Source organism: Ipomoea triloba, chromosome 1, assembly GCF_003576645.1.
Source record: "Ipomoea triloba cultivar NCNSP0323 chromosome 1, ASM357664v1".
Taxonomy (NCBI): Eukaryota; Viridiplantae; Streptophyta; class Magnoliopsida; order Solanales; family Convolvulaceae; genus Ipomoea; species Ipomoea triloba.
The window spans coordinates 38,062,571-38,080,281 of record NC_044916.1 but is presented as its reverse complement, the minus strand read 5'-3'; the positions used below and the strand labels follow the sequence as shown (position 1 = coordinate 38,080,281).

Below are 17,711 nucleotides of genomic sequence, written 5' to 3'. Positions count from 1 at the left end.
AACCCTGAACCCTGAACCCTGAACCCTGAACCCTGAACCCTGAACCCTGAACCCTGAACCCTGAACCCTGAACCCTGAACCCTGAACCCTGAACCCTAAACCCTAAACCCTAAACCCTAAACCCTAAACCCTAAACCCTAAACCCTAAACCCTAAACCCTAAACCCTAAACCCTAAACCCTAAACCCTAAACCCTAAACCCTAAACCCTAAACCCTAAACCCTAAACCCTAAACCCTAAACCCTAAACCCTAAACCCTAAACCCTAAACCCTAAACCCTAAACCCTAAACCCTAAACCCTAAACCCTAAACCCTAAACCCTAAACCCTAAACCCTAAANCCCTAAACCCTAAACCCTAAACCCTAAACCCTAAACCCTAAACCCTAAACCCTAAACCCTAAACCCTAAACCCTAAACCCTAAACCCTAAACCCTAAACCCTAAACCCTAGGGTCGCGGTGCGTGGCTCAGATCTCGGGGCTCGGGCTCGGGTCTCAGGTCCTGGGTCCATTGTCAAGGGTCTCAGGTCTCGGGTCTCGGGTCTCGGGTCCCGGGTCCAAGGTCAAAGGTCTTTGGTTCGGGTTCTCGGGTCTCGGGTCCCTAGTTCTCGGGGTTGGGTCCCTGGTCCAAGGTTCGGTTCTTAGGCCTCGGGGTCTGGTCTCGAGGCTCTGGTCGGGGGTTTCGGATCCCGGGTCCCGGGTACGGGGTCTCGGGTGTCACATATAGGGTCTCGGATCCCCGGTTCTCAAGTCTCGGGCCTAGGGTTTCGAGTCCTGGGTCTGGGGCTCGGGATCGGTCTCGGGACTCAGGTCCCGAGGTCTCGGGTCAGGGGTCTCGGGTCTCTAGTCCCTGGTATTCGGGGCTATTGCCTCGGGGATCTGGTATTGGATCTCGTGGTTTTGGCTTAGGTCTCGGGTCTCGGGTCTAGGGTCTCTGGGCTCAGGCTGGGGTCTCGGGCCCGGGTCCGGTGTCTCGGGTCTCTGGTCTGTAGTCTCGGGTCTCGCATCCCCGGTTCTCGGTGCTCGAGCTCGGGTCTCGGGCCTAGGATCTCGGGGCTCGGGGCTAGGGTCTAGGGTCTCGGGGCACGAGTCCTAGTTCTCGGGTCCCAAATTCTCGGGGCTCAAGTCCCGGGTTCGGGGTCTCGGTCTCAGGTCTGAGGTCTCGAGCCTCGGGTCTAGTTCTCGGGTCTTAAGCCTAGGGTCCCGGGTCCCGATTTCGGGGTCTGGGTCTTGGGTCACGGGTCTCGGGTCTCGTTTCTCGGGACTCGAGTCCCTGAATCTTGGGGCTCGATCTCGGGCTTATGATCTCGGGTACTGGGTACGGGGCCTCGGGTCTTGGATCTCGTGTCTCGGTTCCCCGGTCCTAGGGGCTCAAGCTCGGGTCTCGGGCCTAGGGGTCTGATCTCGGGGCTCTGGTCCGGGGTCTCGGATCTCGGGTCCCGAGTACGGGGTCTCGGGTGTCATATATGGGGTCTCGGATCCCCGGTTCTCAGGTCTCGGGCCTGGGGTTTCGCGTCCCGGGTCTGGGGCTTGGGATCGGTTTCGGGGCTCGGGCCTCTGGTCCCTGGTTCTCGGGGCTATTGCCTCGGGGATCGAGTCTTGGATCTCGTGGTTTGGGCTTGGGTCTCGGGTCTTGGGTCTAGGGTCTCAGGGCTCAGGCTGGGGTCTCGGGCCCAGGTCTAGTGTCTCGGGTCTCTGGTCTGTAGTCTCGGGTCTCGGGTCCCCGGTTCTCGGTGCTCGGGCTCGGGTCTCGGGCCTAGGATCTCGGGGCTCGATTCTCGGGCTTCGGGTCTCGGGTCTAGGGTCTCGTGTCTCGGGTCTCGGGTCTAGGGTTTTGGGTCTCGGGTCTTAGGTCTCGGGGCTCGAGTCTCGGGCCTCGGGCTTCAGGTCTCGGGTCTCGAGGTTCAGGCTTCGGGTTTCGGGTCTCGGTTCTCGGGTCTAGGGTTTCAGGTCTCGGGTCTTGAGTCTAGGGTCTCGGGTCTCGGGGTCAGGGTTCGGGGTTCGGGGTCTTGGGTCTCGGGTCTTGGGCTTCGGGCTTCGGGTCTAGGGTTTAGGGTCTTGGGTCTCAGGTCTCGGGTCTAGGGTTTCATGTGTCGGGGTCCGGGTATCGGTCTTTGGGTTGCGGGTCTCGGGTCTCGGGTCTTGGGCTTCGGGCTAAGGGTCTCGGGTCTAGGGTCTCGGATCTCGGGTCTCTTCTCAAGGCTCAGGGCTCGGGTCTCGGGGTTCGGGCTTCGGGTCTCGGGTCTCGGGCGTCGGGTATAGGGTCTCGAGGTTCGGGTCTCGGGTCTCCACTTTTCATTATGTTCCATTCACTGATATTTTGTTTCAGATTGTATGTGACTTGATTATTTGATTTTGGCTAAAGTGTCATCTAGCACCATGAACTATATCCAATTATTCATGCCGCACCCTGAACTTTCATATCATATATATCGAGCCGCAAACCAAAATAAAAAATTCACCTAGAACTTTTAGCAGGTTTCCAAGTCTTCCTGCTGACATGGCGCAGGTTTTCAAGTGATGTGACATTTCTTTTAACCTTATGTTGTCCATGTAAGCATTTACATATTAAAATTTAAAAAAAAAATACAAACAAAAAAAAATTAGCATTTCTATAAATTTGGAAAATTGAAAAAATACTAAACAATAAATTAGCCAAAAAATATAAATTCTGAAAAAAAAAATTGAAACATTGGAATTGCAAAATTGAAAAGTATACATTATGAAAATAAAGAGAATAAAATTCTAGTTATTTTAATATAATAATTTTGTTTTTTGTTTAATTTTATATGTAAACGCTTACATGGACAACATAAGGTTAAGAGAAATGCCACATCAAACGCCATGTCAGCAAGAAGACCTGGAAACCTGCTAAAAGTTCTAGGTGAATTTTTTATTTTGGTTTGAGGCTCGATATATATGATATGAAAGTTCAGGGTGCGGCATGAATAATTGGATATAGTTCATGGTGCTAGATGACACTTTAGCCTTTGATTTTTGGAAGTTGTAGAATCATTCTAGTTCATTCTCTCTATTTGTATATTTGCAAACTTGTGTTGCTTCAGTACGAGAGCACATTAATCAATGTGCCTTTACTTGGCTCTTATGGTTGCTGAAGAATGCTTTTAAAAAAGTAGGTAGTCTCTTGTTTATCTGTTTGTGTATTTGCAAGCATGTGTTGCTTCAGTATGAGAGCACATTAATCAATGTGCCTTTACTGGCTCTTATAGTTGCTGAAGAATGCTTTTAAAAAAGAAGGTAGTCTCTTGTTTATCTGTTTTTGTATTTGCTTGCATCAATGCATGTGATATAATTTAGAAATGGGTTGGTAGTTGGGCTCTTATGAAATTGATGTTTTATGTGTTATATCTTTTGAGTGGGAGAAACTTTGGAATAGAGTTTGTATTTAAGACATGGTAATGCTAAAAAAAACATTTAAATTATGGCTCTATTTGGCACTCCTTGATGAAGAGCTAGTTGTAAGAAGCAGAAAACTATTAAGATAAGTGATTGCATGCGATGTTGCTCTATTTGGCGCACTGAGCTAGTTGTTAGAAGCTGAATACTGTTAAGATAAGTGATTGAGATTAAAAATGTTTTCTAAAATTAGTTCTTGATTAAGTTGATATATATAAAAAAGACTCCAAATGACATCTTTATATATACATATATATATATTTTTTGAAACCAAAATGACATCTTTATATTAAAAACACAAAATAACAAGCATAGAAACAAAAATAAATTGAATGGTGGGAGTTGTTTTTCTCCGAATGCTACGTGGGATAGTGCTTGAAATTAAGAGCTTTTTTAAAACTCTTATTTACCAAACATAATTAAAAGTTTAATTATAGTTTAAAATAAGCGATAAACTCTTAAAACGTCATCGTCAAACAGAGTCCATACAAAAAACGATGACTTAGATGATTTCATTCTTAGAGTGTTTTTTGGTATTCTAAGAAAGTGGCATATCATTTCTTCAACTCTGTTGAGCTGAAAAAACATTGAGAGCCTTTTATCCCCTGAAACATATTTGTTTTTATCCCTTGGCAATTGTCTACCATGGTGTTGGTAAGTGTAAAGTCTTATTATCACCAGGGATACCATTTAAAAAAAATATTATTCATGTTAATGGTACTTCTTTCTTTCCTTTTTTTCCCCTCTATCACAAAATATTCTCCCTATCAATTCTCTTTTTCAAAATAGAAGTTCTCTTTTTAATATATTTAATTGTTGTTTATGTGAAGAAGCAGAGGATTTATGTGCTCAAATTCTTTGACATTATTTCTGCATATTGGTTTTTAATCAGTAGAATCTGTCAAATTTTTATTGATTGTGTCACCTATTTTTTAAAGTTAACCTTTTCAGAAGTCACATTCTTGGTTTCAACTTCCCAATGGGAAATGGGAGCTTGCGACAATCATTTCTACCTCTGGAACTGAGTCAGTGATATCATTTCCTGTGGGAAAAGTGAGTTTAACTAGTTAGGTTTTGTGTTTGGTCTATACTCTATAGTAGTCAAGTTTATAATTATTTCTTTTTCTTTTTGGTGGCTTGATTACAGGTGTTGAAAGTGAAATCTGAAAATCTGCTACCAGCTAATCCAGATATCCTTGATAGGGTTGATGATCTTATGCAACTAAGTTATCTAAATGGCATATTTAGTCCCTGAGTTATAGGGGTTGTGTAGACTCAGTCCCTGAGTTATAGCCGTATCCGAGTTTAGTCCCTGAGTTATTCGCAAAGTGGCGAGTTTAGTCCCTGACCATTAAATTTGACCAAAAAAAATAAAAAATATTCAAAATTTGAGGGGTAAAATAGGAAATTCACATTTTATTCTTCTTCTTATATCAAACCACTTTTACAATATTATTTTTCACTTCTTAGCCTAATTATTTTCAAGATTATTCAATTTTAAAAGCATTTTAATAACTTTCAAATGACTTGTTATGAACCTGACTCTCGTATAACACACTTAAGACTTAGCACAAATAAAGAAATGCATGATCATTATATTTAGGTGTATGAAACACACTATCCTAACAAGTTTTTTTTTTTTTTACTAAGCAACAAATGTAATAAAATTAAAACTTTTGAGATAGGATAGTTTGTAAAAAAAATCTCAAAAGTTTAAATTTTATTACATTTGTTGCTTAGTAAAAAAATAAAAACTTGTTAGGATAGTGTGTTTCATACACCTAAATACAATGATCATGTGTTTCTTTGTTTGTGCTAAGTCTTAAGTATGTTATACGAGAGCCAGGTTCCTAACAAGTCATTTGAAAGTTATTAAAATGCTTTTAAAATTGAAGAATCTTGAAAATAATTAGGCTAAGAAGTGAAAAATAATATTGTAAAAGTGGTTTTGATATAAGAAGAAGAATAAAATGTGAATTTCCTATTTTACCCCTCAAATTTTAAATATTTTTTAATTTTTTCGTCAAATTTAATGGCCAGGGACTAAACTCGCCACTTTGAGAATAACTCAGGGACTAAACTTGGATACGGCCATAACTAATGGACTGAATCTACACTACCCCTATAACTCAGGGACTAAATATGCAATTTTCCCTATTTTCAATTGGTGTATATGTTAGTCCTGCTTATTGAGTACTGTATTTCGCTAATAAATGGATTAATGGCTATAAGAACTGGTCCAGCTTTTGTCTGGAAAAAGTGCATTAAAAGATTACGGTTGCTACCTTCCACCCGTAAAATGCTTGCAATTTACCAACCAAGAACAAGGGCATAAAAGATTGCTGGACATTGGACAACAATAATTAGCCCCCTTCACATATCCTAAGCCAAGTGGCATTATACAAGCATATGCACAAGTAATTACAGTGAAAAATTACAATAATATGGGTTACGGAAACTTTAAAATGGAATTATGTATCTAGATCTTGTAGAAATGTAGACAAATGAATATATGCATTATAAGTTTAAAATCTTTTGTGCTTTCAGTCAAGAGACCAGTTTATTCCAAATTTTATCCACCATCAATTTTACTGGTTTCCTAAATTAAAACATTGCTATTTGTCATTTGAAGCTTCTCATTTAACAGGGTCTTGTAGTGATTGTCTCTATATTCCAAATCCCGCATGAATTCAATCTACAGAAAGAACACGAAGTATCAGCAAAAGTTAGCTAACTTTGAAATAAAATTATACGCACAAATTAGAGAAAATTTGGCCCAAATTCTCAAAGCGCACAGTTTACATTAAACAACTGCACAAAACCTTCTATAGATGCTTTAGAGAAAAAATAAATAAATAAATAAATAAATAAAGACTAACTGCAGCATGGCATCAGGTTTGACTGGATAAGAATAAAAGGAATAAGAGGCTGCAGTAAAACAACAACAGATTGCTTCTATAATCAACAGGCCTAGCAATTGGTGTTTAGTGAACCTAACTACTCGGTTGCATTTCTACTGATTTCAATAGGTTTATTACCTATTGCCCTATGCAACTTGTGGTACAAAAGTGCAAACTAATGCAAACCATTACTTTTATTTCAGAAATATCAGTTAAAATGGAACAATAGAAAAAATCTCAGGAAGAACATGAGGCACCTCATGATGGCATGAAGGTTAACTAGATAATACATGATAGTAATGGGAAACACGTGAGCATACAAGTTCAGAATCATGATCATCTGATAAGGACATGTGCCAAGCCAAACATAACCCAACATGGGTAATATTCTTGTATTGGGAAGACGGATTCTTCTTGGGTCAAGACTTACTTTTTTCGGCATTTGACAAATTGAACATGTTCTAGTATTTTGGCTATATCTCTCTCATATGGAGTTTGATTGAAATGATTCAAGATTATGGAATGCTAAGAGAAAGATCTACAACTTTCATGTTTTGAAAATGATCAAATTGGTCAGAAATGGTCTGAGTTACTAGTCATGCACATTGCACAGTGAGCTTCCTAGAAGGAAAAGATGCTTTCTCTACTCAAATTAGGGAGTTTCCTTAACAAGAGGTCTTGCATGAAATTATCTTGTATTTTTTAAACTTCTTTATTATTTTTCAAATTTTATTTAAATTTAATTTCTAAATGGTATAGACTTTAAACTTAGGGTTGGGAATAGGGTTACATGCCACTTCCATCCTAAATTCATGCTCTTTGTAATTTTTGAGACCTCTGTTTTAATTATTAATTATTTTAAAGACTTGGTCTTATTCTTTGAGTTTCTAATTCTCACTCTAACTAGTCATGCACTAGGATCATGTGTGAGTGTTCTTGGAGAGTTGGTGGAAACACCTCGTGTGTTAGGTCCACTCAAGGCTCTAAATGTATTTTATTTCACTCTTGAATTTATGAGAGACAAGGGTGATTCAAACATAGGGTGTTGGTGCCTACCTATACCATATACCATATACATTGCTGTAGCACATACCTGCTTTTGGAATAAATCGAATTCATCTGAACTCAGCAAACCATCATTATTTGAATCAAGTAGCTGCATCATCTCTCGAGCATCTTCGCCTTGAGCACCAAGCTCTTCCATCACTTCCATAAGTTCTTCAATGCTGATTTTTCCATCTCCATTTTTGTCAAGAAGGTGAAACACCATGTCTCTATTGTCAACACCAAGATCTTTAGGATTTGTTGAGGGGAGATCTTTAAGACGCAGAGCTGCAAGTTCTGCTGCAGCCATCATAATTGCCTTCAAACGTCTTGCCTGCATACATATAAAGACACCACATTAGTTTTCTAAACCAGTGTAAGCACGTTAAAGAAAAGGCTGCATACCATTATATATTGTGCTCCCCACAGCCTCAAGAATGCATGATAATAAATTCAGCTAATTGAAGAAAAAGTTGGACACCATAAATATTATGCTTTGCCCAGCCCCAATACCCCATGACAAAAATTTACCAAATTGAAAAAAAGGTTGACAATAATTACATATTGTGCACATCTCAAACCATGGCAATAAATTAGCCCCACTGAACAAGAACAATAACCATCATATTGTGCAGATCTCAATACCCCATGGCAATAAATTAGCCCCACTGGACAAGAACAATAACCATCACTCTACATCTCTACAAACAATGGAAAACTGGACAAAACGCAAGATTTCCAGAACCTCCAGAGTGGAAGAAGTACTTTGCAAAACCATCTTAGTGTTACTTCAACTCGTATATAAGGGTTGTTATGCATTCACTGCACAGAAATATTCCAAAAGAAAGGGCAAAGATTCACATGTGTATACCTCTTCTGGATCAGTAAGACCACCCTTGTATAATGCATGAGATGCTGTTCCACCTGCTGCAAGCATGTCCATATCTGATGTGCGTATTTGAATTTCCATCAGTGGTCTATTATGGCCATTTTCATTTATATCAACAGCCATGTGTAAGCTCTTGTAGCCATTGGCCTTGGGCTTGGCAATATAGTCTTTTGACCTACTAGGTATTTCTTGCCACAATGATTGAACAATTTCACGTGTCCTGTAGCAAGCCTTTACCCCAACTTCTGACTCATTTTTGCCAGATGCAGGGCTCAATATGACCCTCAACCCTAATATATCGTTTACCTCTTCCAGTTTACGGCCATCCCTCAGAAGTTTCTTCATGGAACTATATCGACTTTTGTACCGACCCTCAACAGAGATGCTATCAACCATTTCTGCTAAGATAGCATCAGATGTAAGGGAGTTGAGCAACTGTTCCTTGTAAACATCTATCAGGGGTTTGCTTCCTGTCTCATGGCTCCTCAACCAAGCATCCAGATAAAGATAAGAATAAGGAAACAAATACTGGAAAGAAAGATCTTCCAGTTCCACAGACAAAAGGTTCATTCCAATGGCATGTGCTAAAGGAGCATGTATCTTCATCACCTCTAGAGAAAGCATTTGTTGTTTGTACCTGGGAAGGTAACCAAGATGCCGCATTGTATCTAGCTTAAGAGCCAAGTCTAAAATCAAAGCCCTGACATCATAGTATGTAAGGCAAAATTTCCTCAATGCAGTGGAGTTGTCATTGTCAAGGAATTGCACTTTGGAAGAAATGTTGTTAACACGCAAGCTTTCATGTAACAGATGAGCAGTGGTGGTACCAATCCTACCCTTCACCTCATAAATGGAGATAGCACCTGCTTCTAAGACTTGTAGCAGAATGCCCGTGGAGATAACCTCTGCATCCATCTGTTAAAACAAGTAGACGGTAAAGAAATTTTTATTAAAGGCTTAACAAATGGTTGTTAGGCTGTTAGCTGTTACTAGTTGATAACATTAGTTTTGTAGAAAGGTGGTAAATTAGATGTTACCTGATAGATGTTTTGTATAATATTCTTTTTGAGGGGCATATAACAAAAACAAAAGTGGTCGTAAAGGTTGCTTAAATAATACAGAAATATATATATATATATATATATATGAAGAGAGAGAGAACCTGCAGATCAGCAAGGATGAGCGCAAGAGACAAAGCCTTGGAAAGAGGAGAGCGGCCATCTGGGGAAAGAGGGAGGGATTGAAGAAGAGGGATGGAAAGCTTGAGAGTCTTGAAGAGTAAGCGGGAGGAGCTGGTGGACAAGGCAGCGGTGTTCATCCTATGGGTGAGATGGTTGAAGGCCCCCACCAGTTCCGCCACCATCTTGCCGCCGGGATGTTCCGGAGAGCCAATAATTTCGGCGGAGGAGGAGGAGGAGACCAGCAGGCGGCGGGGCCTGGGGCGGGAGCTCGGATACAGAGGAGTGGTAAAGAGAAGAAGATTGGTGGAGATCAAGGGGAGGTTGAGCTTAACTGTGGTTGTGACTGTGGGGAGCATTACAGAATTGGAATTGGAATTGAGAGACAAGTGGTGGAGATTGTATGTAATTATGTATATCCCTCTCGTCAGCTGCAAATTTCTTTCAATGAATTGATTTGGAAGGGGGTAGCGTTCTCCGCTTCAGAAATGAACGAGTGGTGCCGAAGAGAATATTGAATAGCTATAATTTTGGTGTATTTGACCATTATTTTGATTTAGTTAAAAAACTAAGGGATAAAGGTCAAATAGACCCTCAAACTATATTGATTTGTGCAATTAGGCCTTCCAACTTAAAAAAGTTTCAATTAGACCCTCAGACTTGTTATTTTGAAGCAATCAAACCCTTTAATCTATTTGTGACCTATAATTGCAGGTCACTTAAAATTTCGGCGAACATTCGGCGAGTGAAGCAACACCGCAGTTGACAGTGGAGCCATCTCCGTCAAACATAGATGGTAACCAAACTTGTTTCCATCTCCAGTGTAACAGAGTCCGTAGTACTACCAAATACTACTAGAAAATGTTCAAATGACCATATTATGTGACAACTAATTCGGTCTTCGGTTCTTTCTTCTTTTTTTTTTATTCGGTTCGGTTTAAGATTCCTGAATTTCAACATTTCCTAGGCGATAAGGAAGTCAATGGGCGCCGCAACTTAACTGGACGTCGTAATAACTATACATGAAACATCACATAACCCAAATCTAAAGTCTAATAATATCTAAATATTAAATACCAACGTACCAAATTAACAATTCAAATAAATTAAAATAAAAAATAAAACTATAATTTTCATTTCAAAACTGGAATTTCATTCCATAAATTTTGGAATGAATTTCTAGTGGAATATATATATAATTTATAATATATATTTATTTATTAATTATATATAACATATATTTATATTTATTTTAAAAAAGCAATGGGTTCGGTTTTTAACTGCACCAAAACGAATCGTTCGATTATTCTAAAGCTACCAATGAATTTTCCAATTTTAACCCAACATGAACCGAACCTCTTCGGTTCAGGTTGCCCAAACTGTATTGCCTAGCCCTAGTGTCAACCACAAAGAGCCCGAGAGAGATGCTGGATAGTTATGCTCGATAACACAGACATGTTCCTCAATTCCCCATCTCCCATGTATGAACACAAGCATATTTAAAAAAGAAAACAATATATTATATTAGAAACCCTCCCGATAGCATATGCTAGCAGTAAAATTACCAAAACATTGAAATATAAAGATTAAAGGAATAATAAATTAACGTACAACAGTAAACAAAAGCAAGAAGTAAACAGTGATTTGTAAAATGGAGGATGCTCGATAACTCTTTCGACCTGCATTTACCGCACTACCTCCGGCTGAAATTAATTAAAGGTCAAAAGTCAGTTAGAGATCAATTAACAAAAAGAAGAATGCTACGTACATTATCTCTTTTATTTCCCAATAGCATTTTTTTTTTTTTTTGAATTGTTGGATAAGAGATAAGGTGAGATGGAGGGGGAAAGAAGAGAGGGGACAGAAAATTTAATTTTTGCAGTAATATGAGGCAAAACTTTGTTATTAAAAGTTATAATAACTGTACGGTCTGCGAACAAAGTAGCCCACTTACTTGCTCGGGAAGCTTTGTATAAGTCTGACTGTATGGACTGTTTTGTGGTCCCTTTTCCCTCTATTGTTCATGCTTTGCATGTACTCTTATTAATCTAATGAAGTTATTTTTATTTTCAAAAAAAAAAAAAAAAAAGAGTTATAATAACTGTACTCTCAAATTTTATTCTCCTACTTTTATTCAATGATATGACAAAAATGATTAGGGGGTGTTTGGTTATTGGCTTATAAGCCAAATTTTAGCTTATTTGACTAAGTTTAGCTTTTTGACCAACCAATAAGCTATTTTGAAGTGTTTGGTAAATGGCTTATTAGCCTTGGCTTATTAGGCCAATAAGCTGAATATTGAAAAGTTAATGGGGGTGTTTGGCAAACGGTTGATAGCTTATAGCTGATAGCTGGTTGGTTTAGCTAGTAGTTGATGGCTAATTGCGTTAACTGGTTTGACCAGCTGGTTGTATTAGCTGGTTATAAAAAACTGTTTGGTAAATTAGTTGTTTACTAGTAGCTGATTGAATGTAAAATGACATTTAAGGGTATTATTATTATTATTATAAAAAAACAAACACACCACCCATTTAAAAGTAAATCCCATTGATTTTAAAGGATAAAATAGTCAATATACCCATTGTTCCNTACATTCAATCAGCTACTAGTAAACAGCTAATTTACCAAACAGTTTTTTATAACCAGCTAATACAATCAGCTGGTCAAACCAGTTAACGCAATCAGCCATTCACTACTAGCTAAACCAACCAGCTATCAGCCGTTTGCCAAACACCCCCTAGATATTTTATCATGTAGATTTTTAAAAAATGTCAGTATTAAAAAGTTGTGAGAGAAAGTAGAAGTTAAGAGTAAGAAATGAAAATCAATCTATTTCTTTTTTCTTTTTTATTTTTAATATATATATATTTTCCTCACTGCGCATTCTGCGTACCATGCTCAATTAGAGGACCCGTTCTCCAACATTTTTTTTTATTGACAGATTTTATTTTTCTCTCCCCACATTCTTAGATGACCTGAAAAAGCTTTTTAAAAATCCCCAGATTCTCTGTAATCTTTCTCTCTTGACATGGATTGAACAATTAAATTCATTTTTTTTTAAACTTCATTCGTAGCACCCAATGAATTGAAGTGACCTTAGGAAGAGAAAATAAAAAACAAAATGGATTATTACCGCACTCTCTTGTGGAATTAGTAGTGGTGGAGCAGATGCAGGACGTCCCTTGAGTCTCGACGTCAAAACCGCAAGTACCCCCGGAGTTGGTGCAGCGTTCACACCCAGTGTCTGGGACGCTGAAAGATAACTTGATCCCATAAAGCCAATCAAGTGGCCCCACGCCCTTCAAGTCATCGGTATTGTACACGCTGGTATAATGCGTGCAGTCCAGTATATTCATGCTCATGTACTTGAGGGTATCGTAGCCGGTGAAGCAGCATGGCGGGGTGGTGTTGGACAGCAGGTGGAAGAGCTTGAAGGAAGTGCAGGCTCCGTAGAGCTCGTCGCAGGAATGGGCGGAGAAATTGAAGCAGAGGTTCTTGTAGCGGTTGAGAACAGGGGAATCGACGGAGCAGTTGAGGAGCGCGAAGACGGTGTCGGGGGAAGGAGGGATGATGGCGGACTGGAGGTCGGTCATGAGGAAGTCATGGTGGGGCTGGAGGATGGAGCAAGTGGACATGGCCGGGTCAAAGATGAGCATGCTGCTGTGGTCGTAATCTATTGACTGGACTTTGTAGCTGCCGGATGGAGTTAAGAAGAAGAGATCGGTGGAGGAGCAGTTGAGCATATGTCGATACTGGGGGGCGCCGCAACCGTCGTCTATGCCGAAAGGATATTTTATGAGAATGTTGTTGCAGAAGTTGCGGCACGTTATTGCAGCAGCGTTTTGCAACACCGCACTAGGAGTTATCATAACCACAAGAGCTAAGACCAAGAAAGTAGTAGGCACTACTACTTGCGATGGAAATATCCTTCTACGGACGAATAACATTGCCATTGTTGTGCTGCTTCAGCTAGCCAACCTCACCCGTCTGCAAATTAACGGATGAAGAATTTCAGGAATCAATGGTGTGTTTCCGGATAATGCGGATTGCTAGCCCACTTTCCAGTTATGACGCTCCACTCGCACACATATCTATGCACTATCTTTCTTGAGTACAGCCTGGTAGGGAGCTCTGTGGGCTCCCGAACGTTGAAAAAGAGGACAACAAACTACGGAAGATGAAATTATGGGATTCGTGTACGTACCCCGGAACAAAGTGAATGCAAAGTCAAAAATTTATAGAATACCGCGAACAAAGAAATAAATTTTTTGAAGAGCACAAATGCACAATTATTTCTTCACACGGGACTCGGGAGTGATTATAAGGCATTCCCCAATAGAATTTTTAGGTGAATTTTTGATACAGTAAAAACTTAGGGTGTGTTTGGTTGGTGGGTTTAGGCATAAGGAATGGGTATGAAAGTGATTGTTTGTGTTTGATTGATAGATTTTGTGAATGCTACTATGGGTTTGGAATACCCCATTAATGAAAAAAACTCATACCCTTATTAAATAAGGGTTTCATATTCCTTCATCATTTCTTCCCTAACTATTAATAATCATTCACATTCCACCCAACTACCAAACATGATAAACACTTTCACCAAATCCCATTACCATTACTAGGTATTTGATACCCATTCCGATTCTGATTCTCATGTGCGTACCAAACGCACCCTTAGTATTAGCCTTTTAACAAATGTGAGATGAGTTTTTAGTGATCTTTTTTTCTGTAAAAATGAGATTTTGACAGGAATTCTGGCCTTCTTGCACCTAGGCGGGTGTGTAAATATGATTTTTTTTTCTTTACTTTCATTTTCTCTTTCCTAATCACGCTTATAAAAACTACACCAAAATCTCCACTATTGATGAATGTCTAACAGTGTACACTGAAATGGGTTAACTATAAATCAAGGTTGAAAAAATCGCTAGGCGCCTATCGCCTAGCCCGCCTTAATCGACGCCTAATTTTTTATTTTTTATTTTTTTAAAATTTTTTTATTTTTTAAAAAAAATTAAAAATTATTTTAAGTGTAATAATTGTAAAGTGTTTAATATTGTAAGTCTTTACACTGTAATTATTATTATTATTATTATTATTATTATTATTATTATTAAGAATTATAATATAATACAAAAGGACATTTTCAGTATTTGATAAGCCTCCAAGATACCCTTAAATCAGGTACATATTAGGGTGTTTTATCACGTTTGTAGCATCCTTACATGGTGAATAATGCTCATAAATGCTTGAAAATCACTAACCTACGCATAGAAGCTACTTTTAGCCTAAAAGAGGTGAAATAGGAGCCCCAGGAGCAAATAGGAGCAAACGTTGAGCTTAAAGAGCGAACCAGGCAAGAACGGAGTCCCGGAGGACCAAACTGGATGGCTACACGCGTGTGAGCATGCGTGAAAACTTTCCAGTAGCCTCCCACGCACGCTCACACGCGTGTGGATGGCGTGGAGACGATGCTGCGCGAATTTCGACTAGGGTTGTCATTTCGGGGACTATTTAAACCCCTTTGATGAATTTTCAGAACAGGTTCCCAAAAAATTAGTTTTTCCTTTGGAGAACTTTCTCCATTTTTCTTAGTTTTTTATATTAGATCAATCTCTATTGTAGCAAGACAACAAGCTTGGATTGAAGATCTTCTTCTCTCCAGGTGATTTCTATTTCATTTCTATAATTTTAGTTATCTTGTTCTTGGATTAAATTAGTTTTTGCTTGCAATTTCATATTATGAGTAGCTAGTTTAGTCTAGGGATTTGGATTGTGTGATTGAATGTTGTTAGTGTGATGATCTTATCTCTATATCTTGTATCTATGTGTTTGTGTTGATGGATTATCTATTCTTGTCTATTGATTGTTGTTTTGATGAGATCTTGTTTGGATTTGACCAATCTAGATGAGAGATTGAGCTCTTGACTCTTTCATGTCTTTGATTAGAGTTAGGATTTGAAGCTTGACACAATCATAATTCCTATGGACTTCTTAAGAATAGTAGGATAGTGTGTAGCTTAAGTGTTTGATAAAATTTCTCTTAGAACTTTGGATGCTTGAAGGAACTCCTAAGTCAAAGAAGCCTTAGTACACAAAGGTGGAAAAGGACTAAGACAACACACTCTTGAATAGACAATATCCTAGCATCCATGATCCATGACCTTAGTCACTCCACAATGCAACATCCATGAACACTATCCAATCCCTACCCTTTTTTACATATTTACAAATCTTCTTTACTTTACTACTCTCTTGCACTCAAAACCAACCAAATGAACAACTCTTCTCACTTGCGATCCACCCTTCACCACACTCAAATCCTATGCATGACCCAATCTAGTAAACTCCCGAACATTTGACATACCTCCACGTCCCTCCTTCGAGACCGACACTCGGGGAGTCACAGACTTTCCGTTTTAACATACAAATATCTTTTGACATCTCACCACCACGCAAAACCGCAATGTCAGTATTATAGTATAAAAGCTATTCCCAAATACGTGGGAATAGCTAATACTAGGGGGCCCCTAGGAATGGCTATTCCCCCTACAAAGGGAATAGCTCTTTCCCGGGAATGCTATTTCTAGGAATAGAATGACGAACCAAACAGTGGAATAGGTCTATTCCCGGGAATGGTATTCCATTCCCGACCTATTCCACGAACCAAACACGCTGTAATTTTTTTTTTTTTTTGGTGGAGAAAAGGGACCCTATGGTCCCCAAAAATTAACGTCTTCTACCGGTGGCGATGCCTTGCATATCGTGGGAAAGAAGATCTTTAATCCCATATGGAGGAAGGTCCAAAAGTGAAGTCCCCCAGGTCGAAGCTTGCCCCATGTTAGCCAAAAAAGCAGCACATTGGTTCCCTTCACGGAAAACGTGACTAATCTTGACATCCTGGAATTGTTGGAGAAGTGACTTGCAGTCAGCCACTAACGTGGGATCGAAGGGGCTATCCTCTGTGTCATTGTCGAGTGTTTTCACCATGGCTTCGGAATCTGATTCTGCAATGATATGTGTGAAGCCGCGTCCTTTGGCGATGAGCAAACCTTCCCGAAAGCCCCATAACTCCTCTTTGAAACTAGTAGTGTGCCCAATGTTGGTCGTGAAGCCCACTAACCAGTTCCCTCTACTGTCTCTGATTAGACCTCCTGCACTAGCGAGACTCGAGTTTGCTCTCCTTGCACCATCTGAATTCATTTTGACGTAACCCGATTGTGGAGGTAACCATGAAATCCAGTGTTGTCTTGCATGAAGAGGACCCGACCGTTTGAGCAGGTATCTATGAGCTTCTGACGCTTCCTTCCTTGCTTTGATCACAATTTTGCCCCCGTGGAGAAGTTGTTGTTGAAGACTAGCTGATTCCGGGCTTTCCAAATATTCCATAGGACATAGGGAAATAAAATCATCCAATGCCCATCGCGATTACCTTGTTGTTTCGTCGAGCAGAAGTCATCCACCCACGTCGTCAACGGAAGGTGGAAACTAGACCAAAATTCCCTCGGAGGAGCTACTAATTCCCAACAGTGTGTCGCGTAGTCACACCTGCGAAGAATATGATCCAGCGTCTCCTCTTCAAACACGCTGTAATAGTTAAATAGTTAACACTCATTAAGTTATTAGTTATTATTTATTAATTATTAGTGCATTACTTATTAGTTTAAATTACTTATTATGTAGTACTTTTTATTTTATTAAGTTATTACTTATTAGACCATTATAGAGTATTAGTTAATACATTATAACATTAATAATTTAACTGTTTAAGATTTGCAAAAAAAAAAAAAAGAAAAAAAAAAAAGACAGCCTTCCGGCCGCCCAGGCGGGCTAGGCGTCGCCTAGTCGGCCGGAGACCTAGGCGGCCCAGGCGAGTTAGGCGGCGCCTAGGCGCTCGGCCGCGGAGGAGGCCGATTTCGGCCGTCCTCGACGCGGGCGGGTGCGATTTTTGCAACCATGCTATAAATCTCTGTAAGTGTTACATATATCGTCAATCGTGATCCACTTTTTTTAAATTAAAAAAAATGTCAAATAAGTCCATCAACTTACATTGAAAAGTCAATTAAGTGCCTAAATTTTTTAAATTGCAATTAAACCAATTAATATTTTATTTTATTGCGATAAATTCAAAAATAAGTTAATGACCTATAATTACAAGTCACTAAAGTTTCGACACCATTTCCGACCAAAAATCAACTCTTAAAAAAATGTTTTTCTACCAAACCAAGCCACTAAATTAAAACCTACTCAGTAGTAATGTATTGTAGTATGGAGTTGTCAATTTT

General features: G+C 39.5%; 2 protein-coding genes across 3 annotated transcripts; both read right to left on the bottom strand.

Annotated features, from left to right (window-relative positions):
* Nucleotides 1-6,001: 6,001 nt before the first annotated feature.
* On the bottom strand, nt 6,002-9,923 carry LOC116016189 (probable GTP diphosphokinase CRSH, chloroplastic). Its single transcript, XM_031256355.1, has 4 exons — nt 9,411-9,923; nt 8,231-9,163; nt 7,409-7,693; nt 6,002-6,110 (listed from the first exon to the last, which is right to left on the bottom strand). Exons 1-4 carry the CDS (start codon nt 9,783-9,785, stop codon nt 6,015-6,017), a joined length of 1,689 nt encoding a protein of 562 aa, XP_031112215.1. The 5' UTR covers nt 9,786-9,923; the 3' UTR covers nt 6,002-6,014.
* Nucleotides 9,924-10,924: 1,001 nt separating this feature from the next.
* Nucleotides 10,925-13,518, bottom strand: LOC116016290. Of its 2 annotated transcripts, XR_004097718.1 has the most exons (3): nt 12,560-13,518; nt 11,381-11,474; nt 11,030-11,129 (listed from the first exon to the last, which is right to left on the bottom strand). XR_004097718.1 is itself a non-coding variant. In XM_031256485.1 (2 exons), the coding sequence occupies exons 1-2, from the start codon at nt 13,377-13,379 to the stop codon at nt 11,029-11,031; spliced, it is 921 nt and encodes a 306-aa protein (XP_031112345.1). In that variant the 5' UTR covers nt 13,380-13,518; the 3' UTR covers nt 10,925-11,028. The 2 variants fall into 2 exon arrangements, 1 of the variants encoding a protein (XP_031112345.1); XM_031256485.1 differs by lacking the exon at nt 11,381-11,474 and having other exon boundaries at nt 10,925-11,129.
* Between the last annotated feature and the right edge of the window lie 4,193 nt (nt 13,519-17,711).